General features: G+C 35.8%; 1 protein-coding gene across 9 annotated transcripts in view; it reads left to right on the top strand.

Moving 5' to 3' along the window:
- Window positions 1–23,683, top strand: part of LOC148941368 (thialysine N-epsilon-acetyltransferase) — a 150,497-nt gene that overhangs the window by 9,869 nt on the left and 116,945 nt on the right. For 6 of the 9 annotated variants that reach the window (XM_089104079.1, XM_089104078.1, XM_089104077.1 and 3 more), the window contains exons 2-4: window positions 6,622–6,688; window positions 8,415–8,466; window positions 11,155–11,357. In XM_089104079.1, the coding sequence (XP_088960205.1) occupies window positions 6,623–6,688; window positions 8,415–8,466; window positions 11,155–11,357 (321 nt within the window). In that variant the 5' untranslated portion in view covers window position 6,622. Of the gene's footprint in view, window positions 1–6,621; window positions 6,689–8,414; window positions 8,467–11,154; window positions 11,358–12,972; window positions 13,173–23,683 lie in introns of all 9 variants that reach the window. The other 3 variants (XM_089104083.1, XM_089104082.1, XM_089104081.1) reach the window with 1 other exon arrangement.

The following is a 23,683-nucleotide window of genomic DNA, read 5'->3' on the forward strand; positions in this document are numbered from 1 at the left end:
CTTCCATCTCCACTTTAAATGAAAAAAATAATTATCTTTTTGGCATCCCTGTTTTCAATTAAAAAAAATAAGGTATTATTATTTAAAATGATAGCCCCCTACCCACCTTCCCTATAGGCAATAATTTACAATTTTTTGTGAATCATGTTTTTGGGGTAACTTCCATTTCAGTCTTTAATTCCCCAACCTTGTACATAGCTTATTCTATAGCTAAATTTTGTCTCTTCAGAAGTTTTTTTTGGGGGGAGGGGAGCAAAAACTTTTCAGACAGAAGAGTGTGTGTTCTTTAATCTATCAGACATTCAACAATTGTGTATTATAAATTATTGAACTATTATATCAAAAAGTCAAAAGAAAACAAAATTCTGCACAAGGGTAGATATTGTAGCTTGGCAACACCCTCTAGGAGTAAATACATTCTAAGACCACACTGGCTATACATGACATATGAAGTTAAGAGAGGAATGGAAATAATAAATGAAAAATAAAATAAAAAAAGGGTGAGAAAATGAGGATTTTTTCAGCCTTTGGACAAACATGAAGACAAAGAACAAGCAAATATTTCAACAAGGACTTCCGCCACATCATCCTCAGTGCTAAACAAAAAAGAAAAGCAAAACAAAAATTTGACCTTTTGAAGTTTACCTGACAAAAAGCAAACAGACAATGAATAAAAGACCAAGCTGGAATCAATGAAAAAAGGGATTTGCCAAAGAGATTGATAAAGAATGTTTTGCCTTGTAAAAGTTTTAGCTCATCTGCAATTTTGATTTTCATTAGATATGCAAATTGGTTCTCTTAAATTTGACTGGGCAAAAATATTAATTGAGTCTTTTAATATTAAATTGTTATAAATTGGGCTTAATGAAATGTGTCTGGTATCTCTATTCATAGCCAAATTTTTGTTTATATATATTTTTTTATCTCAATTACCTCTTTAAAAGATTGCAGTAGGCCATTTACAGTAAATTAAAGTTGCCTCCTCAAAGAGAACCAGATGTGTAGCATTTTCAAAGATATGCAGGGCTAAGGCAGGATCAAAGTTGTCATTTTCATTTTCCAATCGCAGGGACTTATCTATTGGAATTTTGTGTTCATGCAAACGTTCACCAAGTTATTGATTGGTCCGACAAATGTAAAATTTCCCACATGAACACAGGACTCTGTAGACACCACTACCCAGTACATGGTCAGTTTTATCTTTTCCCAAGTTGAAAAAATGTTCAACCTTTTGTTCACTTTTGAAAGAAACAGAGAGATTGCGTTTATTTAAAATTTCTCCAACTTTATTGCTAAGTTTTGAGATATATGGTAAAGTGGTAAAAAAAAAATTCTCAATTGCTGGAATAACTGAATTAAGGGAAATGGGCTCCCTATTTTCTTGTTTTATCTTTTTTAATTGTCTATGATATTTTCAATTAGGTTTATTGGGTAGCCATTGCAAAATAGAGTATCTTTGATATAATTTAATTCAGAATTTACATGATTATGTGAATGGATTTTTAAAATTCTGTCAACTAAAGAGATTATTACCACTCTTTTCACAGAAGGGGGGTGATTCGACAAGAAATGTATATACCAATCATTATGGGTCAGCTTTGTGTATATAGAAAACTCAAGGCTTAGAGCATTTTTTATAATCAAAACATCCAAGAAAGGCAGCTTTCCATTTTGTAATCTGACCAAGCAGAATTTTCCTCTAATTTTCTTTGTAAGGCCTGCTCACATTTATGGACATTGCATAAAATGTACATAGAAACTGCATCAAAACTAGATAAGATAGTTTTTTCTGTTATACTTTGATTTTTTAACTTCTCAACATGATCTATGGAATTTTTTATATAAGATTTCTGTGTACTTAAAAGAGGCTTAAAAATGGTGGCTAAGAACTTTCCTACACCTGTAGCTGGAGAACTATAACATGCTACAATAGGACATAATATAATATCTTTCTTATGGATTTTAGGCAAACCATAAAACTTTGGGGCTGAACATCCTTTGGGGTAGAATTTTTGTACATTTGAGGGGTAAATAGTTGGATACCACCAGATGGCTAATTTGACAGTTTATATATATACAAATCTTTAAATTAGCCAACCAGCCAACCATTATTTTAAGCCTAGGAGTCCAGCTGGACAAAAGGAAACATATTAAGAAAACAATTCTTACTCCATAATATGTAGAATAATCCTAGTTAACACATTTTGCAAGGAGATAGCCATTATCTTCACTTTATTTCTTGTTTTTCCAGTTTTTCTAAGAAATTCATGAACTACATAGGACCTCTATGTTCACAGAATATACATCTCCACCCCCCTAATATGTAGATATACAAATAAAAATTGCATCCTCAATCGAAATGTAACATCCCTTTGCATCACAAATTAAATTTATTCCCATATTAGCCATATGGTGGATGTCTGTAATTAGTCTACTGTCTTTTAAAATTCCTAATTCTTTTCTCAACTGCTGTGTGTATTTGTCTGTGCAATCAGGTTTTATTTCTTTTTAAGTATTTTTATCCAGTATTTGCTTTCATTTCATGATCTGCAGAATTCATAATTACAACTGTGTTTCCTTTGTCTGCTCTTGTAATTACTGTGTTTTTATCTTTTTTTTAACTTTCAGAGGATTTTAATTTCTTCCTTTAACTGAGTTGAAAGGTAATTAATCTAGCACTAAACTCTGCATCTCCTCTCTTTTGTTAGCTTTTGTCTCACGGATCCAAGGGAACAATGGGCTTAACCACTTGGCCAGCGTGGGTGATGTATCCAGTGGCCCTCAGCATCTGTGTAGAGGGCTTTTTGGATGTTTGGCAATGGGAGATGTGAATGCATGTTCTGTATGTGGGAGCACCAAAGGTATTTGTGGTGAAGGTGGTGTTACAGATAGTAACATCTTTCCTTCAGCTCTGACTGATTGGCTGTTAGAGGTGTGAATTGGTGAGAAATGACAAGAGTAATCTGTTGCAGTTATTATGGGGTAAAGGGGGTCATCATTTAGGCTCGTTTGGGGCCTGATGTGTTGTAGATTCCTTTGGTATGTGGAACCATTTTGAGTTTTCGCCATGTATGAGCAAGGGGTATCTTCAAAGGCTTTGGTTATCAATGCTTTTTCCCATTTCTTCTTGTTGTTAAGTTTGACCCTCACTGGTTGCCATGCTTTTAGGGTAGTCATTGATTTAGCTTTTCTATCATGGTATGATTTCTGAAAGTTTTTTTTTTTTGTTTGTTTGTTGACTTTGAACAACAAATAAAGGACAATTTTTGGCTCAACCTGTGGTGAAATCACCAGCAGTATTGAATGGAGCTGATGACTCATCAGTAATTCTACAGGTGAATACTGTCCATCATCAATTGGTTTATTTCGATATTCAAGAATGGCTAAGCATGGATCTGAGCTGTTTTCTAGTGCCTTTGACATGAGTTTATTTTTAAGTTTGGACTGATTTTTTACAAGTCCATTACATTGGGGGTACTTTTGGCTGCTCGTTTTGTGACTCCCACAGTTTGGTAAAATCATTGAATTCTGATGATACACAATTAGGGGCGTCGTCAGATGCGAGTCTTTTTGGTATTCCATGGCAACTGAACTTGCTTTCCAATTTTTTAAGGATGGCTGATGAGGTTAATGATTCTAGTTTATTGAGTTCAAAGAATCAACTATAGTAGTCAATTGTGACGAGCTAGTGGCAATTCTGCCCATTAAAGATATCAATGGCCACGTGTTCCCAAGGTAATTTTGGAATTTTGGAGCATAAATGTGGCTCTTGTTGCTGATTGTCACAATATGCGTTGCAAGCATCACACCTGGATATGAGGAAAGTGATGTCTTTTGTGATACCAGGCCAGAAGATGGCATTCCTAGCACACATCCTTTGATGCATCTAACTTGATCTCTATGTCATTGAATTTTGGGGCAAAGTAAACGAAGTTTTTGCACAAAGCTAATTTTATCTTATCAAGTGCCTGCTCATGAGCCGGTTGCCATTTGTATTGATCAGCGCGTGCTAACTCTCTCAGGCTTTTGTTCAGTGATGACAAGTTTGGTATGTACCTAGACAGGTAGTTTAACATACCTAAAAGTTTTTGCAGTTGGTTGTTGTTTTTAGAGGGTGGCATTTCGGAAATGGCCCGAGTTTTCTCAGGATTGGGTTTTATTTCTTCTGAGGTCAGGAGATGTCCAAAGTATGGGATACTGTCTGTGCCAAACATACATTTATCTTGGTTGAACTTCACGTTTTTCTTGTGAGCATGATCAAGTGCTGCCTTGAGTCTTTCGTTGTGTTCTTTTTATCAGCACTGCATATGACAATGATATCGATTATTAACCCCATATCAAGGTTTTCGAAAGTCTCCTCCTCCATTTTCCTTTGGAAGTCATCTTGAGCAGAGTTGAGGCCAAAAGGGTACCTTTTGAATTTGTAACGACTGTAGATGGTGTTGAAATTTGTTAGATCAGATGATTCATCGTCAAGCATCATGGACCAAATCCACTGGTGGCATCCAGTTTGGAGAACATTTTAGCGCCAGCACACCTTTGGGCGATGCTCTCGAACATTGGAATTGGATAATGCCGCCTTTTTAAGTTCTTGTTCAAATCAACTTGATCCAAACATATCTGTAAGTTCCCATTTGTTTTCTTCACTATCGCAACTGAATTGACCCAGTCTGTAGGCTTTGTAACTTTCTCAATGACCTTCAACTGCTCCAGGCAATCAAGTTAAGCCTTTAGTTTCTTCTCTAACACAAATGGTACGCGTTTTGGTGGTTGAAGGGTGGGTATAGCTCCTTCCTATAATTTTAACTTACATACGCCAGGCAGCTGTCCAATGCCTTCAAAAACATCTGCATAATTGTCTATCATGATTTTCATTCGAGCAGGGGTCTGTTGCATAGATTGGATCTCAAATATAAATTTGACAAGACCAAGTCAACACTGGTTTATCTACTGATGATCGGGACTTTTTGAGTATCAACACAAAGAATTTAAGTTTTTGTCCAGGTCTATCTTTGTACTGTACTTCAGCTTCACACACTCCATATACATTTAGTTTTCCATTGGTATAGCTTGTCAGGATGCAATTGGTCTTGTTTAGAATTTGACAGCGGTAAAGCCTCTCATATTTCATCAATGGAAGTATATATACCTCTGCTCCTGTATCAATCTTGAAGTTTATATAAATTTTTTGTTTGCTGAAGTACAACCCAATGTTTTGGCTATTGGATTGATTATTTGAATGAATTGAATCAATATAGAACTCACTTCCGGGGCTAGATGAAAAGTCTGATGCTCGTCTGTGTGAATCTGGTGCTTGTCTGACCTGAAAACCAGAGCTTGATCCAGCAATTTCCAGCTGGTGAATCACTTTACTCTTGCACACCCAAGCAAAGTGGTTGATTTTACTTCACTTAGAGCATGTTTTTCCCTTTGCAGGACACTTGTACCCACGAAAGTATTATGGGTCGCATAAGTAACATTCAGGACCTTTGTTTATAGCATCAACTTCTTGTTTGATAACTCTTTTGTGTTCTGTTCCATTCTTAGTTAGTAGTTGTGCTTGGGTTTCCCCTGTTGCTTGGGCTGTGTGAATAGCGGTAGTGAGAGTAAGTGTTGATCCTTGTGTAAGTAACTTCTCTCTGATTCTGTCATTTCTTGTACCAAAAACTAGTCTGTCTTTGACATTTTCATCTTCTGAATTTTTAAATACACAGTCTTCTGCTAATATCTTCAAACTTGTCGCACATTGTTCACCAGTCTCAGTATGATCTTGATTTCTCTTGTAAAATTGATAGCTTGCAAATAAGGGGTTAGCAGTTGGTTCAATATAAACATCAAATTTTGATAGGTATGCAGCCACTGTTTGTTCAGAATCAGCAACACTGAATGTGTTAAATATGTCTCTGCCCTTTTCCCCAACCCATATCAGTAGGTATGAGCACTCCTCAGTTTCTGATTTGCCGCTCAGGGGGGCACTAAACGTTAATTTTGCACGTTGTTTAAACTCAGTCCATGCATGCTTTAGATTAGGGGAGTTCCAGTCAATCATGGGTGTAGAACAATGAGTTGAATCCATCTTCTATACTTCTGACACCATGTAGAATTGCATACAATTTCAAAGTTCATTTAAAACCCAAGCACCTGCAATGAGGTATAACATAATGAGGCACAACTACATAACAACGATAAGTCAGTAATTAATCAAGCACTAAACTCTGCAAGTACCTTTTTTGGCATTTTCATTTTAAAAATGGAAAAAGCCACCCCCCCTAGATTTTTGGAATTGTTGCCACTGCAGAAAGTAGTGTGATGTTTTACTCCTTACATGAATATAAGCAGCTAAACCATAAGTTTTTATTTGCCCTGTATCATAGAGGAGAATCCTGATATATATATATATATATATATATATATATATATATATATATATATATATATATATATATATATATATATATATATATATATATATATATATATATATATATATATATATATATATATATATATATATATATATTCAATGTGCTTTATTTTTAAATAGTTATCAACTAAACATAGATGCCAAGCGAAAAGCCTTTGTAAAAAAGAAAAAAAACTGACTTGTGATTTTATTTTTAGGATGATTGAGTATAAAATCAGAGATGCTAAGAAGGAAGACTGTGCAGTTATTAGAGAGCTGATTCAGGTTTGTCATTCATTGCGTACTATGGTGGCCGGTATTTAACCTCCCTCCTCCTGGAAAATACCCCCCACGGAAAGTAACCCCACCCCCAAAGAAAAGTAAAGAGCTCCATCAAGCCAAAAATTAGTAGAAATAAATTCAAATAATTTTCAAAGGGTAAAACTACCACAAATCACCATCAATAAATAAATTAAACCCAAAATGAACAGAAATTACAATAAATAACTTATAATCACATATGATATTATAAAAATAACTTAATAATCATAGATGTAATTTGATTTTTCCATAAATAGAAGAAATTGTACAAAGAATAGGCTAATTAGGAAAAGGTTGATTGCTATAAAAAATCTTTTTGTAATTCTCAGTTTGGTTTTAACCCAAATAAATCAAGTAAACACATACTGGCTGGGATTCTACCTAGCATAATTGGTGCCTTAGATAAAGGTGAATTGGTAGCAACTTTTTATTTGTATAAGAAGTGCTTTTGACACGCTTAATCATGGGATCTTCTTTAGTGAGTTTGAAAACACAGGTAGTGAAGTCAGAAAACGAAAAAAAATATGAAGAGGAAAAAACGAGAATAATTCCAGCCTTTGAGAAAAGGAAGGCTAAGTATGCAGGTATTTTGGTGAAAACCTCTGCTCAACTGTCTTCAGTGCACAAAAGTAAGTAAGAACTAAAAATGTTAAATACCTGTATATGTATCCTTTCTTTTTAGCTGGGAACTTCCTGGGAGGGTGTAAAGAGGGGTGCTTTGAATAGATTGGGATGGACCGGGAGCGTGCGTAGCTGCGTTGGCCTCAGGTGGTTTGGGGCTGCAATGAGTTGTTAGTAGTAGTTAGCACTAGTTTTTTAACTGGCTGGAATTATCCTCGTTTTTTCTTGTTCACAATTTTTTTTTATTTCCTATTGCATAGCCAGTGTGGATGTTAGAAATTATTTATTGGAGTCTCTGGCTTAAACAAACTTAAAAGTAAATTTTGCAAAATGTGCTAAGACAAGCTGAAATATTGGGATGTATGTCTTCCCCCCAAAAAATAGGTTTATTGGCATTCCTCAGGCCTCTCTCTTTTGACCCCTCTTTTTCCTAATATTTATGCATTGTTTACCAGTAGATTTGGATCTAAATAATTTGCCAATTTTATTTGTTGACTATAGTGATGTAATGGCTTCAACTAGTAATTATCTTTTGCTTTGAAATTTATGTATTTCAAAAATTAGCAAAATATAAGCGTAAGAGTGGTAATGACATTGTGCCTACTTTTTCTTGTTATAATAGCACATATTTATCAAAACAAGTATTGTATATAAGAAAGTAAAGAGCTACGTTAAAGCTTTATACAAACAGTAATAACAATAAGTATGATAGAAGGCTCTCTCTCTCTCTCTCTTTCTCTCTTTCTATCTTTCTCTCTCTCTCTCTCTCTCTCTGTCTCTCTCTCTCTCTCTGTCTCTCTCTCTCTCTCTCTCTCTCTCTCTCTCTCTCTCTCTCTCTCTCTCTCTCTCTCTCTCTCTCTCTCTCTCTCTCTCTCTCTCTCTCTCTCTCTCTCTCTCTCTCTCTCTCTCTCTCTCTCTCTCTCTCTCTCTCTGATTCTTCTCTCTCTTTCTGGCCTGTGTATTATAAGGAGATATTTGGCCACATTTTTTTTCTTTTGTGTTATGTACTATCTATTTGTATTGTTTCTTCATAATTTTCATTAATGTTCCTTAAATATTTGTTTTCCAGGAATTAGCAGATTATGAGAAAATGCCAGATGGTCCTAAAGTATCAGTTGAGGGTGAGATTTTATTTTCCGTAGGTTTATTTTTAGGGCTTGTTGTTATATTCTTGACAGTTGGTTGAAAATACCATGTTCTCTTTGCTTGTTCTTTAATGAACTAGTCACTATTAATGCAAGATACCATGAAGGTTATTTTGCAAAGGAAATAATTGGTAGAAAAAAAAAACCTTAACGTTTATTTTACTCTACTCTCAGTGGCGGATCCAGGGGGGCGAGGGGGCGCCCCCTAACGTAGTCTAAAGTAGTGTAATTTACTTAATTAACGCAAGATTACGTTAATTAAACTTGCTCTTAACGCAAGTTTATCAGATCAACCTATTTTGCGCCCCCACCCTAAAAAATCCTGGATCCGCCCCTGTCTACTCTATCCCTTAGTAAGGAGGTATGGCACTTTAGCCAGGAAACTTGCTAAAAGATTGAATAATTTTTTGAGGCACAACACCTTTCCTCCACAAAATAAAAGACAGAAAAGTTCTAGAAGTTACGTTAGTTTGTTCATCTTGGTGTTTCATAAACATTAGTCCAGTTGATGGATTTCTCTCCACTTTACAATTGTAGATTGTTTTTGATGAACTCTAATTATAGACACTATATTGTAAATTCCGCATAATTGGAAAGGGTTTTTGCTTTTCAGAAAAACTATAGGCCCCATTTCTTAAGAGATTTTTTTTACAATCAGTATGAAACTTTATTGTAACATAGTGTTTACCCTAAAAACATCTTAAAGGGAAAAAAATCTTCAATTATTGGGAAATCTAGGCCAAAAATAGAGATTTTAGGTATTTAGAACACTCTTGGATTGCAAAGAAAATGTTCTAAAAGGAATTTGTAACAGCAGAAATTATGATATTTGGGAAGAACGTCGAATAGCGGTTCAAATGGGTTATTTGTTTTTCAGAAAAAGACAGCATTATGAAAAATACGTGTTATGAGAAAAAAAAAATTTTCTATCCGCGCTTTTTTTAAAGTTAACAGTGATAATGTGCCTTCCGGGACTCTCATATATGTGACGAAATGCCAATATTTCATGGGAAAGTATCAGAGATAATGCTTAAAACTTATATATAATGTTCTATTTTATTAAACACTTATATTCGCTTTTTTTATTATAACCTAAGCTTAACGAAGATCTTTTTATCACACGTGTTTTATATATTAAAAAAAACAACAACTAAAAACGAGCAAAAAGTGATTTAGAAAACTAAGTGAAAATAAAGAATGAAGCTGAAACTTAAAACGAACAAATTTATTACGTCACAGTAAATGAGGTAAAACTCAACCCACGCAAAAAAAAACATGACGTTGTTTTCGGAGCTGAAAAGCCCTTACGTAGCCTGCAGAAAATAAAAGACTAATTTCTAAGGCTCTCACTATTGTCTCAACAGCTGTGATATCCATTCATTTCTAGTATAAAACTTGAATTCTCTGAGGGATTCAAGCAAAAAAAAAAAAAATAAAAATAGACCACACTTAAATGATAGGCGGATTTATGAGGCAACTAATTTGTCTCAACAGCAGTGTTGTCAGTAGCTAATAATATGAATTTTAAACAGCGGAAATTCACTGTATACTACAGAAATACTGTTATTTCTGCCCATAGTACAAAGAATTTCAAGCTATGATGCAAAGTTTTGGAGTTAGTCTAGGGTTTTAACATTACCCAAACGCCTTCATTTCCGGTTTGTTTACTAAATGACAATCTACAAGCTGTACCAAATCAAATGGTACCATATCATAATAAAGCGATTTATTTTTTTACTCTACAAAGCTATTCTTTGTTTTGTGTTTTCAGTAACACGTTAGTTTTTCAAAATCTTACAAATATAGCAAAAAAATCCTGAGTCAGTGCATTTGAGCTAATTTTATAGGTGTATGTTGGATATTGTACGAAGCAATAACTTTTGTTCGCTTAAGAGTTTTGGTGACTATTTACACGAGGCACTCCTTATTTAAAGTTCGTTACCGCCAACTATTTGGTGATAAATTTGCACGGATTAAATATGTTATTATATCACAGTGCGTGTGAAGCTCACATTTTTGTAACCTTGCACGAGAAACAATATATGGTTTACACGCTATGCTAAAAAAGTGATTTCCTTTTTTTCCAGACTTATATACGAAAAAATCGGCAAAATAAAAGATATCCTAATCAAAACCTATCTCTTACCTTCTAAGAACTAAATCAATATTTGTAATGGCTTTGTATGCAGTGGGTAAAGACATTCTAGAGGAAGTATATCCTTCTGTTCTTGAAAGGACCAAACTATCAAGTGAAATTCATTTCAAAATGTAAACTTCCAATCATATTCTCTCTAAGAACGCAAAAAATAATGTAGGGTCAATATGAATGATGCATTAATATTAAAAAATTTAATAAATTTATGTCTCAATGCATTTAGATACATAGGTAGTCCCTTACATATAATGCTGTGTGAATTTGATTCCCAAAATAACTATTATATTGTCTAATGATTATGCATTGTCTTGTATATATATAATTATATATAATTAGGAAGGAATTATATATAATTCATCGCTGGAACATACTTCACCCAGGAATTATATATAATTTATCGCTTGTTCGGAAACAAGCATGTGTATTTTCATGTCGGAATAGCTCTGTTTTTTTTTTTTTTTTGTTTTTTTTTTTTTTTCTAAGCATTTCAATTTTATTTTATCTTGTAGAACTTGTAAATGATGGTTTTGGAACAAACCCTTACTTTTATGCACTTGTTTGCCAAGTGAATACCAAGATTATTGGATATTCCATCTATTTCTATACTTATTCCACGTGGGAGGGAAGAGTTGTGTACATAGAAGATATCTATGTTCAAGAACCCTATAGAGGAAAAGGCATTGGTACAGCATTTATAAAACATGTTGCTAAGGTGAGAAAGCATGCTTTGTAGGGTGTGCAACTTGTGTCACGTGTAATAATACATGGGAACGTTTCTTTGTTATAAAATGTAGGCTATTCATTATTTTATTGTTTTTAACATTTTTCAGTTTGTAGATTCTTCCATTTTAGAAGCACTCAGTATTTTAACTATTATTCATTTGGTCATGCATCTAAGCCAAGAGCTGCTCGTTGTATAAGACACTCTGGTTTTAAACCAAACTCCTTTGTCACATTAGTTGCAAAATCATTAATGGGCAAGTTGGTTTTGCCCTTTCTCGATTATGACATCTTAATTAACTTGTCGTTACTGAACCCGTTGCAGCTTTAAAACTGCTTCATAAACCTTACAAAATATCTGATATCATTTGAGTTTTCCGTACTGTGTGCGTTTGACTTTGATTCAGTTGAAATCTATAGTTGAAATTTTTGATTCAGTTGAAGTCATTGTGTTGGTTGACATCATTCACCCTGTCAGCAGCATTTTTGGAGGTGGATCGTTTGTGGACAGCTGACTATGGTTAAACAGCCTTCAAAAATTTCCCTGGCAATGATTGGCTGTCCAATCATAATCGGCCGTGCTGGTGGCATGGTGAATGATGAAAATCAAGACGAGGCTAAACCTATTAATTTTGGTGAACTGTGAATAAAAAAATAAATAAAAAATATCGTCGCTATCGTGCCTACTCTTATCTGTCCTTTTCAGGCTTCTGAGATATTTACTAAAAATATTTTGCTATTTTTTTTCTCGAAGGGTGGGATCAGTAGGGTAATATCTCTTCAATCACACATGGATCCTCTTGACTTACCTTGCCCTGCTGATCTTCTCTTTGAAGACGGCTTGACAGTTATCTCAGAAGCGGAAGAATTTCAGACACAACGTTTCAAATGACAGTGAAAGTGTATCATCACAATACTTTTGCATATATAAAACTGAGAGTTTTTCGTGCGAGTGTAGCCACCTTTGGCGGAGAGGTTTGTCTTATTTCTCAATGGAAGTATTTGTGCAAAATGTATTCAACTCAACGTATCGAACAAATTATGATGAAAAACTGCTTCTATAGTTAGCAAGGAGACTTTGTTCCTTATCTAGCATGAATATATTAAAGTGTGGTCTAGAAAAGAATATAGAAAAATTCCGTCACTCTGAAATTGATTTGAGAATTTTTTTTTTCTACATACTGTTTGTGGAATTTTATGCAATAAAAACAAGACTTGTTTACCGTTGGAAGGAGTGATTCTAACTCATTTATAGACTTTATTCAGAAAAATAACATTACAAAATTATTTTAAATCATTCTAGTAAAGAGTAAAGCTAAAACACTGGGTACATTTAAATACATCAAATCAAACAGAAAAACGAGTTTACAAAAAAAAGTATGAAGAGAAGTGTGAATAAAAAAGGGAATAAAAAAAGATGGCGAATACTATGGATGTATAAGAATATGTTTAGAGATTTATAAATCTGTTTCATGGATGTTTTCTTCCTTTTTTTTCTCTGCTATTTTTCTTGGCTATATTTGTCATTTTCTTGTAGATCTGTATATTGCTATTACTATTTATGCCATTGTGTCTCTTTTTTTTTCCTTTACACGTCATTATTGTAGATTTGGAAAGAGATGGCTTTGGAGAATTTCCTTTGTTCCATGCAATAGTTTGTGAAGTCAATGATGATATCGTGGGGTATTCCATGTATTTCTTCATGTATTCTTGGGCTGGTAAAGCTATATACATAGAAGACATTATCGTCCGTGAACTATATAGAGGGAAAGGTTTAGGAACGGCCTTGTTTCAGAAAGTAGCTAAGGTAGTCGTTTGCACGTATTGATGTTGTATGGGGCTTTTTTTTTGTAAAAAAATTCCAATTCAATAATCATCTGAATGGAACTTATTGCAGAATGTCTGATCTGAAATTGCCTAATTTTGGTTTGCTCCTTATATCATAAGAATGGCTTGTTCCACCTTATTGGTTTCTGGGAGGGGGGGGGGGCTTGAAAGCTTTCCAGGAAGTGCGGTTTGATGAGGTGAGCCTTGAATTGATGTCCATGCCTACTTGACATTGCACCATGGACTTATTTCTGGGTTACATTATTCTAAGGACTATACCACCTCAGTGTCCTCAAGATCCCTGTACTTGAGTGGACCGAATGGAAATAGAATAAAGACTATATGTCGTAGGGTCACCTATGAAGTTACATCAAAGTTCATTGTTTTGTTGAATAATGCATGCTTGTAAGTTGGGAAAATTGTCTCACATTTGTCTTCATTGTCTTGTATTGTCTGTGAGCTTGCATTTGAGAATTAAATTCTAATCATTTCTTTGATATAGATAGCACACTAGAATTAGGATTCCTTTAAAAATTTACAGAGTCTTAGGCGGCTGCAAGATTTTATATGCGTATTTTTAAATTTTGGGCATTAAATTTTGTTACGTGTTCGTAAAAAAAAATCATAAATATCATACAATGTATTTTGCTACGCAACCCAAAGGTGGCTTAATGATATTTCACTTGCACCCCCCCCCCCCCCTAAAAGTAGAGAAATCCGTATTTTAAATACATTTCTATAAGGGTTTTGTTATCTTATCCTCAACTATTTCTGAGTTTAAATTGGATACAAGTTGTTGTGCAACGTGATCCTTTGCCATTGATTGCTTATCGTTGTTGTCAACCAATAAAGGCTTTAAAATTGTTATGTTGCAAGAGGAATTATTTCTTTAACAAAAATCAAGAAGAAAAAAGTCACTCCTAGTGATAGAAGAGAAATCCCTTTGCAATGAAAATTTAAAGCCTGCTACTTGGGCTGTAAAGCTTAGCGGTCTAAAATTTCTTGCTTGCTGTTCTTTTGGTTGTAGGTACCCTTCAACCAAATTTCAAGTGAGTGATGACAATTAAGTGTGGGCGGGGGGGGGAGGCCTTTGAAAATTGATCAGCTATGTCCACTTGGCGTAAAATTACGTGCTGTATAAGTTTCAAGGAGATTTAAGGTCGAGGAAGGGAAAGACCCCTCTGAAAATCATCATGTTCATTTCCCATTGACCCACGGTACTTGCCTCATGAATTCCAATCCGATTAGTCGAAAAAAAATATGCCTGCTTCAAAGTTGGCGATGGGATTTAGTCTTTGAGGGTCCAAGGGTGCACTTTCTGCCTCCATTGCGTGGTTTTTGCCTCCGTGTGAAGTTTTCGTGGTGAGGGAGGGGGTGTATTCGAATCTCAGACCATTTTATGCCTAAAATAATACAGTATTGAAAAGCATTGCGTGTTTTTGATTAAAATAAACTACAGCATGCCTACCTTTCCACTTAAAAGCTGGTGGTGAGCGGAGTGTTGAAGGCGACAACTGTCCTACTTTTATTTTCCACTAATATAGATTGAAAATCTTAGTGTGGTTTCTTTAAAAAACGACTCAAGATTTCAACCGTTCCACTAAGAAGTTGGCTTTTCAAAGGGCAAGGAGGGAGTGTCAAAGGAGAGGGCCCTTGTTCGGTTCTCCAATCATGCCTTTTGAAAACATCTAGGATTGTGTTTAAAAAAGAATGCAACATCTCTTACCTTTAATCTGAAAATTAGTTGTCGGAAGTGCGGGATGGCATTAGAAGGCCTCTTACACATTTTCAAGTGAAAGTTCGTTTACTAACTTTATTAGTTTTGAAAAAAACACTTACGAAAAAGGTAGTTTTTCACAAAAAGTGAAGTGCCCTATTAAAACCTATGATGTGCGGAATAAAGTCCTATAATAATTCAAGATTAACATGAAAGAAAATTACTTTCAATGAATAAATGAAGCCCAAAACGAACGGAAATGAGGATAAATAATCATGTGATAACAGATACTGCTGTAGATAAAAAAAAAAAAAACAAGACTAAAACCAACAGAAATTAAGATGAATAATAGAGTCTTGCAATAGGAACACAAATTGGCACAAACAGAAGAAGGGCTACTGATCCATCAACCTTCTAAAGGTCACAGCGTTATTTGTGCTTTAATGAAAGCGGATTTGTTTTTCGAGCAATGTGTTTTTTTGTTTATTATTTCTTGTCATAACATCAAAAACAACACAACCAAAAAAATAATATCCCAAGGTTAATTAAGGCCTGCATATAAGAGTGATGTTACTCACCTTATCTCCCAAAGCCTCTAAACAGTTTGAGTGTCGTTTGGGTTCTATTGAAAACTACATGTATTTTGAAGAAGTCAAGTAAAGTAAGTATGACGGCACTAGACCCTTAAGGTCCTAACCTACGCTGCTGATCTAAGTTTCGAGGCCCTTCAGAAAGTGCAATGGGGGGTTAGAGGCCAGCCATCCTGTGCTTTCGCACACCCTTCCTACTTACCTTCCCCAGATTTCTCCAGGTACCCATTTAGAGCTGGGTCGACTCTGGCTGAGCATACTGATTCCCGCCACTGACCCCCGTCCCGAGCCAAATAACCGGCCACGCCAGGAATCGAATCTGTGCCCCTCGGACAAAAGATTCACAACCCAGCGCGCGTGAAGTAGTTCCTATTTATCAAAACATCCAAAAGAAAAAACACAAAATAATCAAGATGACTGGAAAGAACCAACCTTAGTTATTTTAATTTTCTAAAGTTATAATTATAAAAAGGAAATGTTGAAATTTTGTTCCGTAAATTGCAAATGACACTCTGGCATTTAGGTGATTTAAAAAGTGGTATCCTTGCACCTCTTTATAGTAATTAATTAAAAAATCTTTTTCCACAAAATAAGTTTTTCAAAGAAAAGTAAAGAACTCCATTAAACAAAAAATGAGCAAAAATAAAATCAAATAATCTACCAATCTCGAAACTACCACAAATCAGTATCGATAAATAAATGAAACCCAAAACGAACAGAAATTACAATAAATGACCGAGTCAAACTCAAAACGAGCAGAAATTAACATAAGTTGGACGCAAAACTCCTATGCCTTCCCAAGGCCAGAACAAAATTTGCACTTTACTGAAAAAAATATAAATGTTTTTACTTTTTTAACTTTAATAAATCAAATAATTTTAACATTTTGATTACTAAATATCAGTATATGTATATTAAACTGACAATGAACATTCATTTGTATTTTTCAGTAAAGTGCAAAATTTGTTCTGGCCTTGGGAAGGCATAGGGGTTTTGCGCCCAAATTATGTGAATTTCTGCTCGTTTTGATTTTGCCTCGGTTATTTATTGTAATTTCTCTTCGTTTTGGGTTTCATTTATTTATCGATGCTGATTTTTGTTATTTTCGAGCTTGGTAGATTATTTGATTTTATTTTTGCTCATTTTTTGTTTAATGGAGTTGTTACTTTCCTTTGAAAAACTTATTTTGTGGAAAAGGTTTTTTTTAATCAATTTTTGTTCGTTTTATATTGACATAGTCTTTTCAGGGAAAAATAAAATAATACTGTAAATATTTTCGTTTTTTAAGACTTCATAGTTTGGCCTGCTATTTGAATGCTGGAGAAAAATTTTCAGCAATTTTTAACAACATACACCATTTTCATAATCTGGACACAAATGGTACTGTTTAACTTAGTTTCATATCTCCTCTAGCTAACTTGAAGTGGAAAATTTGGTACCTTTCGCAAGAAAATTTGTTTACTTTCTTTGTTAGCTTGGATACACTTAGCCTACACTATTTTGAGTTGGTGAAATTTTAAGAGCAGAGGTAGCCTCGAAAGTTTAAACGTAACACTCTCAGTCGTTCTTGGGATACTGCTGAGATGCCTTATTGTGAATTAGCATTATCACAGTGCATTTTGGTTTAATCTTAAGGCAACATTTAGTTTTTAAACTTAATGGGCAAATGGGAGGGTGGGAGAGGAAGGGCGATTAGTTTCCCTCCAACCACCTTTGACTATGAAAAAGGGAATCAGCCCTTTCTATTTTCAATCGAATGAGCCCCTTTCGAAGTTCTCACGACAACTCTTTCGATACGAAGTGCCCTGGTCTAAACAACAACAACAGCAAAAAATATTACTAATAACTTTCGACTATTAAAAAGGGCACTAGCCCTTTGAATTTCAAGTCGAATGAGCCCTTTTCTGAAGTTTCTACGACAACGCTTTCTATAAAACCTAATATGCCCCCAGGGCATAACTTACAACCCTTGCCCTGAGGGCTGTGGCAGAGTATCCTCCTCAAAACATATTTTCTATCTGTAAATCAACTACGCTGAACAAAATGGCTATCTCAAAACTTTTATTGGATGTGTTAGGGGGAATGATGGGCGTGGGGGGGGGGGGGCTAGTTGCCCTCCAATCACTTTTGACTATTCAAAATGGCACTAGTCCTTTGAATTTCCAATCGAATGAGCTATTTTGAAGTTTCTACGCCAACGCCTTCTATAAAAACATTATATGCCCCCTGGGCATAACTTAAAACCCTTGCCCTGAGGGTTGTGGGGGAGTTTCCTCCTCAAAAACATAATTTCTATCAGGAAATCAAGTTCGCTTAACAAAATGTCTATCTCAAAAATTTGATTGGATGTGTTTGGGGGAAGGATGGGTGGGGGGGGCGGGGGGCTAGTTGTCCTCCAATCACTTTCGACTATTGAAAAGGGCGCTAGCACTTTGAATTTCCAATTGAATTAGCCTTTTTTGAAGTTTCTACGACAACGCCTTCTATAAAAACCTTACACGCCCCCTTGTCAAAACTTAAAACCCTTGCCCTGATGGTTTTGGAGGAATTTCCTTCTCAAAAACATATTTTCTATCTGGAAATCAACTAACCTACGCTAAACAAAATGGCTATCTCAAAATTATGATTGGATGTGTTTGGGTGAATGATGGATGTGGGGGGGGGGGCTAGTTCCCTCCAATCACTTTCGACTATTAAAAAGGGCACTAGCCCTTTGAATTTCCAATCAAATGAGCCCCTTGTGAGTTTCTATGACAACGCCTTCTATAAAAACTTTATATACCCCAGGACATAACTTAAAACCCTTGCCCTGAGGGTTGTTGGGGAGTGTCCTCCACAAAAACATATTTTCTATCTGGAAATCAACTACGCTGAACAAAATGGCTATCTCAAAATTTTAATTGGATGTGTTTGGGAGAATCATGGGCGTGGGGGAGGGGCTAGTTGCCCTTCAATCACTTTCGACTATTAAGAAGGGAACTAGCCCTTTGAATTTCCAATCGAATGAGCCTGTTTTAAATTTTCTAAGACAACGCCTTCTTATAAATACCTTATATGCCCCCAGGGCATAACTTAAAACCCTTGCCCTGAGGGTTTTGGGGGAGTGTCCTCCTAAAAAAATATATTTTCTATGTAGAAATCAACTAGCCTACGCTGAACAAAATGGCTATCGTAAAATTCTGATTGGATTTGTTTGGGGGAATGATGGGCGTAGGGGGCTAGTTGCCCTCAAATCACTTTCAACTATTAAAAAGGGCACTGCCCTTTGAATTCCAAATCGAATGAGCCTGTTTTGAAATTTCTACGACAACGCCTTCTATAAAAACCTTATATACCCCCAGGGCATAATTTAAAACTCTTGCGCTGAGGGTTGTGGTGGACTTTCCTTCACAAAAACCTATTTTCTATCGGAAATTTAACTATGTTGAACAAACTAACCATATCACAATTTTCACTGGGTGCGTTGGGGGAAAGAGAGGCTTGGGGGGTCTAGTTGCCCCCCAATCCCTTTCGACTATTACATTTGGCCCTAGCCCTTTGAATTTCCAATCGAATGAGCCCGTTTTGAAGTCTCTACGACAACGCCTTCAATAAAAACCTTATATGCCCCCAGGGCATAACTTAAAAGCCTAGCCCTGACGGTTGTGGGGGAGTGTCCTCCTCAAAACATATTTTTTCATCTGGAAATCAACTACACTGAACAAAATGGCTGTCTCACAATTTTGATTGGATGTGTTTTAGGGAATGATGGGTGTGGGGGGGGGGGGCTAGTTTCCCTCCAATCACTTTCGACTATTAAAAAGGGCTATAGCCCTTTGAATTTCCAATCGAATGAGCCTGTTTTGAAGTTTCTAAGACAACACCTTCTATAAAAACCTTATATGCCCCTAGGGCATAACTTAAAACCTTTTTCCTGAGGGTTGTGGGGGAGTGTCCTCCTCAAAAACATATTTTCTATCTGGAAATCAACTACGCTGAAGAAAATGGCTATCCCGAAATTTCGATTGGATGTGTTTGGGGGAATGATTGGCGTGATAGGGGAAGGGGCTAGTTGCCCTCCAATCACTTTCGACTATTAAAAAGGGCACTAGAACTATCGATTTCCAATCAAATGAACCCCTTTTGAAGTCTCTACGACGACCCCATCTATATGAAGTGCCCTGCTTTAAAGAAAAAAATAATAAACTCTACATTGTGTCAACATTGATCTTATATGCCCTCAGGGCATAACTTAAAACCCTTGCCCCGAGGGTTGTGGGGGAGTGTCCTCCTCAAAAAGATATTTTCTATCTGGAAATCAACTACGCTGAACAAAATGGCTATCTCAAAATTTTGATTTGATGTGTTAGGAGAATGATGGGCGTGGGGGGGGGGGGGCTAGTTGCCCTCCAATCACTTTCGACTATTGAAAAGGGAACAAGCCACACCAATTTCCAATCGAATGAGCCCTTTTCGAAGTTTCGATACGAAGTATTCGAAACAACTACTTCGATACGAAGTGCCCGGGTATAAAAAAAAAAAAAAAAAAAAAAAACATTGTAACCACATCGTTCTTTACTTAGGCAGCGCTAGCGCCCTGCCTATGATCTCTGTTGGTTTTGTTTGACCAGATTAATCATTCTAATATCTTTCGGTTTTAGGATTTATCTATTCATCTGTAGCAGTGTGTGTTATCTTCATGTCTGATGTTATTATTTGTTTGAATTGTCTTGTTCATTTCGGATTTCATTTATTCATTAATAGCTATTTTGGTCTGTTTTAAGTTTGAATTATTTTAGGATTTTTCTTTCTGCCAGTCTTAGGTAGGACTTAATAGGGCTCTTTTCTTTTCTTTGAATTTTTTTTTCTCAAACAGTCTTTTAAATTAATTGTTGTCCATTTTTTAATGGAAATTGTTTTATTCTTTGTTAATATTAGGAACATAAGTAAAGTTTTTGTTGCTAAAGTGTTTCGCCTCATTACTTAGACGTTGTTGGCCATTGGGGTTCAAAGGGCAAAATTTTTTATGTAGACAGGAGAAATAACATTTTAGCTCTTCCCGCCTCCAATCACAAAATTGGAAGTCCTCCTGCTCCTTCGCCTTCCTTGTCCTACACAACTTGAAAGTTTCAAATCCAACCCTCAAACTTCTCCCAAGATGTTGCAAATTTGGTACTCTGATAAATTGGATATACATAGGGTGATCTCATTTAATTTTATCGTCTCTTCTCAAGTCATAGTTCAATGTCAAAGTGCAACCCCACCCCCTTCCCCGTACCCGTTAACACTCTAAAAGTTGTGAATGCTGCAGATTCCCTAATTTGATAACTTGGCAATACTTAGTGTCTTTTGATTGACCTCAATAATTAACTATGCATGGATTAGAAATCCCATAGGAGCTTTTAGTGCAAAATCATACGAGTGGATCAAAATCAAAATTGCTTTGCCCCTTCTCTTCCCCCCAACTCAAAATTTGAAGTGTCCTTGTCCCATCTTTCTCCTTTCTTTCTTCAGCAATACCTGAAAATTTAAACTTTATTCCCCAAGATATTACAAATATTATATTTGAGTGACCTGAATGTTCAACTCTATCCCCCAAGCTGTTCCTGAGGTTTGGAAGATATGGTATTTTGATAACCTAGACGTACATGGTGGCTTTTGATTTGGCTATGCCCTTTCTCTAAGACATAACTCAACATCCACTTGCCTCTCCCATTTTCTAAATCCTCCAGAAAGTTTCAACTTAATATCCCTCTTTGTTCTCGAGATGTTGCAGATCTATGATTTTGACAACCTGAAAGGGCATAGTGTCTTTTGATGTACCTCACTGTTTAACTGTACTGAGATTATAAATTCCGTAGGAGCTTATAGTGCAAAAATCTTTTGGTGGATCAGATACAAAGTAGCTTCCAGTCTTTCCCCTACCCCCCCCCCCCAACGCAAAATTTAAAGGCTCCTTCCCTTGTCGTCTCCCTTCCTTTCCCCTACTGTACCTTTAAGTTTAACTTCAAACCCCAAGCCATTCTCAGGATAATACAGGAATTCAATTTCAATGATCTTAATGCACACAGTGTCTATTGACTTACCTTTGCCCTTCCCTTCCCTTAAGTCAAGGTTTGAGGTCCGCTTAACTCCACCTTAAGACTCCCTTAAAGTTTCAGCTTTATTCCCAAATCCATTCCTGAGATATTTCAGATATATTAGAAACTCTGGTGGACATAATCTTTTGGTTTATTCGGGTATGTGTGTCAGCTCCAGAGCATACTCTGGGACTCTCAGTCTAACGAACAACCCATAAGAGCTTCTAGTTGATTGGAAAACCAAGAAAAACATGGGAACCACCTTTTATTTTTTAGCAATGTCTAATTTTGACAATTCAGGGCCATCTTCATTGGGCTATGGGGGTTATGTCGACCTTGGAGGCATACTTTCTAGACCTTTTCGGCGCTTCTGAATGAAATGAATATCTCAAAATTTCGATCGAAGTCAGAGTTACGGGGGTATGAGTAGTGTGTATGTGCACAGTCTGAAACTTACATAGAAACTTACACCTGAGGGTGTGGACAGTCCGAAACTTACATAGAAACTTACACCTGAGGGTGTGCACAGTCCGAAACTTACATGGAAACTTACACCTGAGGGTGTGCACAGTCCGATACCTACATAGAAACTTAAACCTGAGGCAATATGCACCACGAAACTTACATGCAATTACTCATGAATTGCGCAAGGAAAAGCCATGGCAGAGACACTACACTCACGCGTGAACATTTTAAAAGTTGGCAAGGTTTTTGTTTTTGATCAGAATTACACAATGAATGTATCGTTTGACATGGGCATTTTTTATGAGCCAATCAGTGGGTGTTCAATATACGATAACTTGATTTGTGGTTGGGGTTTGAATAAAAGGAATGGTTTTCACTTCATTTCATATTAGCAAGAGAATTGAATTCAGAGAGAATAGTTTATTTGAGAGGATATTAGTGGAGAAAAAAATGAGTGGTGCATTTATATTATTGGAGATTAATGATGGAAGCGACAGCAGCAGCAGCAACGATTTACGAGTACCCAATGTGGCTGTGGAAATAACCGCTGGCTGTAGACTATGCCTTGAATGGGACAGTATGTATGCTAGATATGTGATATCATTAAGCAAGTTTAAGCAGGAGGGGCAACTATGTTTTGCTGGAAAAGTGAATATGCTCCATATAAATAAACTTCGGTCAGCATTCGATGTCATATCGAAATATATTGATGAGAACAAAATGCATCCATGATTATTATTAGTATTGTAATTATGTTCAATAAAATTGTTTCTAAATCAATTGTATTTTTTTCTTTCTATAGTAGATTAGCGTATATTTTCTAGAGTACAAAAAGAAATTCTGGTTAGTCTGAAGTTGGTTGTGAGAGAGTTAGGACTCTAAAAAATGGATAGATTCGAGAAAGAGCGAATCATGGAGAATCTAGTTCTTATGGAAAAAGGTTTGATTCTAGATGACAATTTCCTAGAGCTGTCTATTCAAAGGAAGATTTTTTCTCGAGGAATGCTTGTCGATATAATGAAAACTGATTCTCCATCATTAGACTACTGTATGAAACTTCTACGTCGTGGTCCAAATGCATTTACACAATTTATTGATATATTGATCACAACACGGCCAAATGATATTGTGGATATGCTTTTAAACATTAGTTTAGAAATTTAGGACTTTTTTCATGAGAAAGATGGTGCTCAAGGATGATTTACTCCTCTCTCTCTCTCTCAGACACTTTTTGTTGTTGCTAGCTCAGTTTCATTGTGGCAGTGGGAGTGTCAAAACATTACAAAATGTTCCAGACATGTCTGCTTTGTATGTACACACTGCGCAGCTGGTTATCATGTGAAAATTGCACAATGATTGATGAGTATGATGAAAAGTTTAGATTATGCAACCTGTTTAAATTGCATAGAGGATATGCTGTACAAATTACATGTTTTAATTCCTGTCTTGAAGAGGTGTATGACTCTCACACTAGAGAACATCTAAGCTTCAATTGTCACTATGATAAATGTAATCAGTGGGAGAATAAATATCCGAGTATTATTGGAAACAACTCTAAACGTGATTTTAGTTTATTGCTAAAAGATTGGTATCGCCATGGTTTTAGATTCTAATGGGAGGAGGAACCGGGTCAATGATTTAACTGTTAGAACAGCGAAAC

Source organism: Artemia sp. Qi Xiang Cuo, chromosome 18, assembly GCF_049724085.1.
Source record: "Artemia sp. Qi Xiang Cuo chromosome 18, ASM4972408v1, whole genome shotgun sequence".
Classification (NCBI taxonomy): domain Eukaryota; kingdom Metazoa; phylum Arthropoda; class Branchiopoda; order Anostraca; family Artemiidae; genus Artemia; species Artemia sp. Qi Xiang Cuo.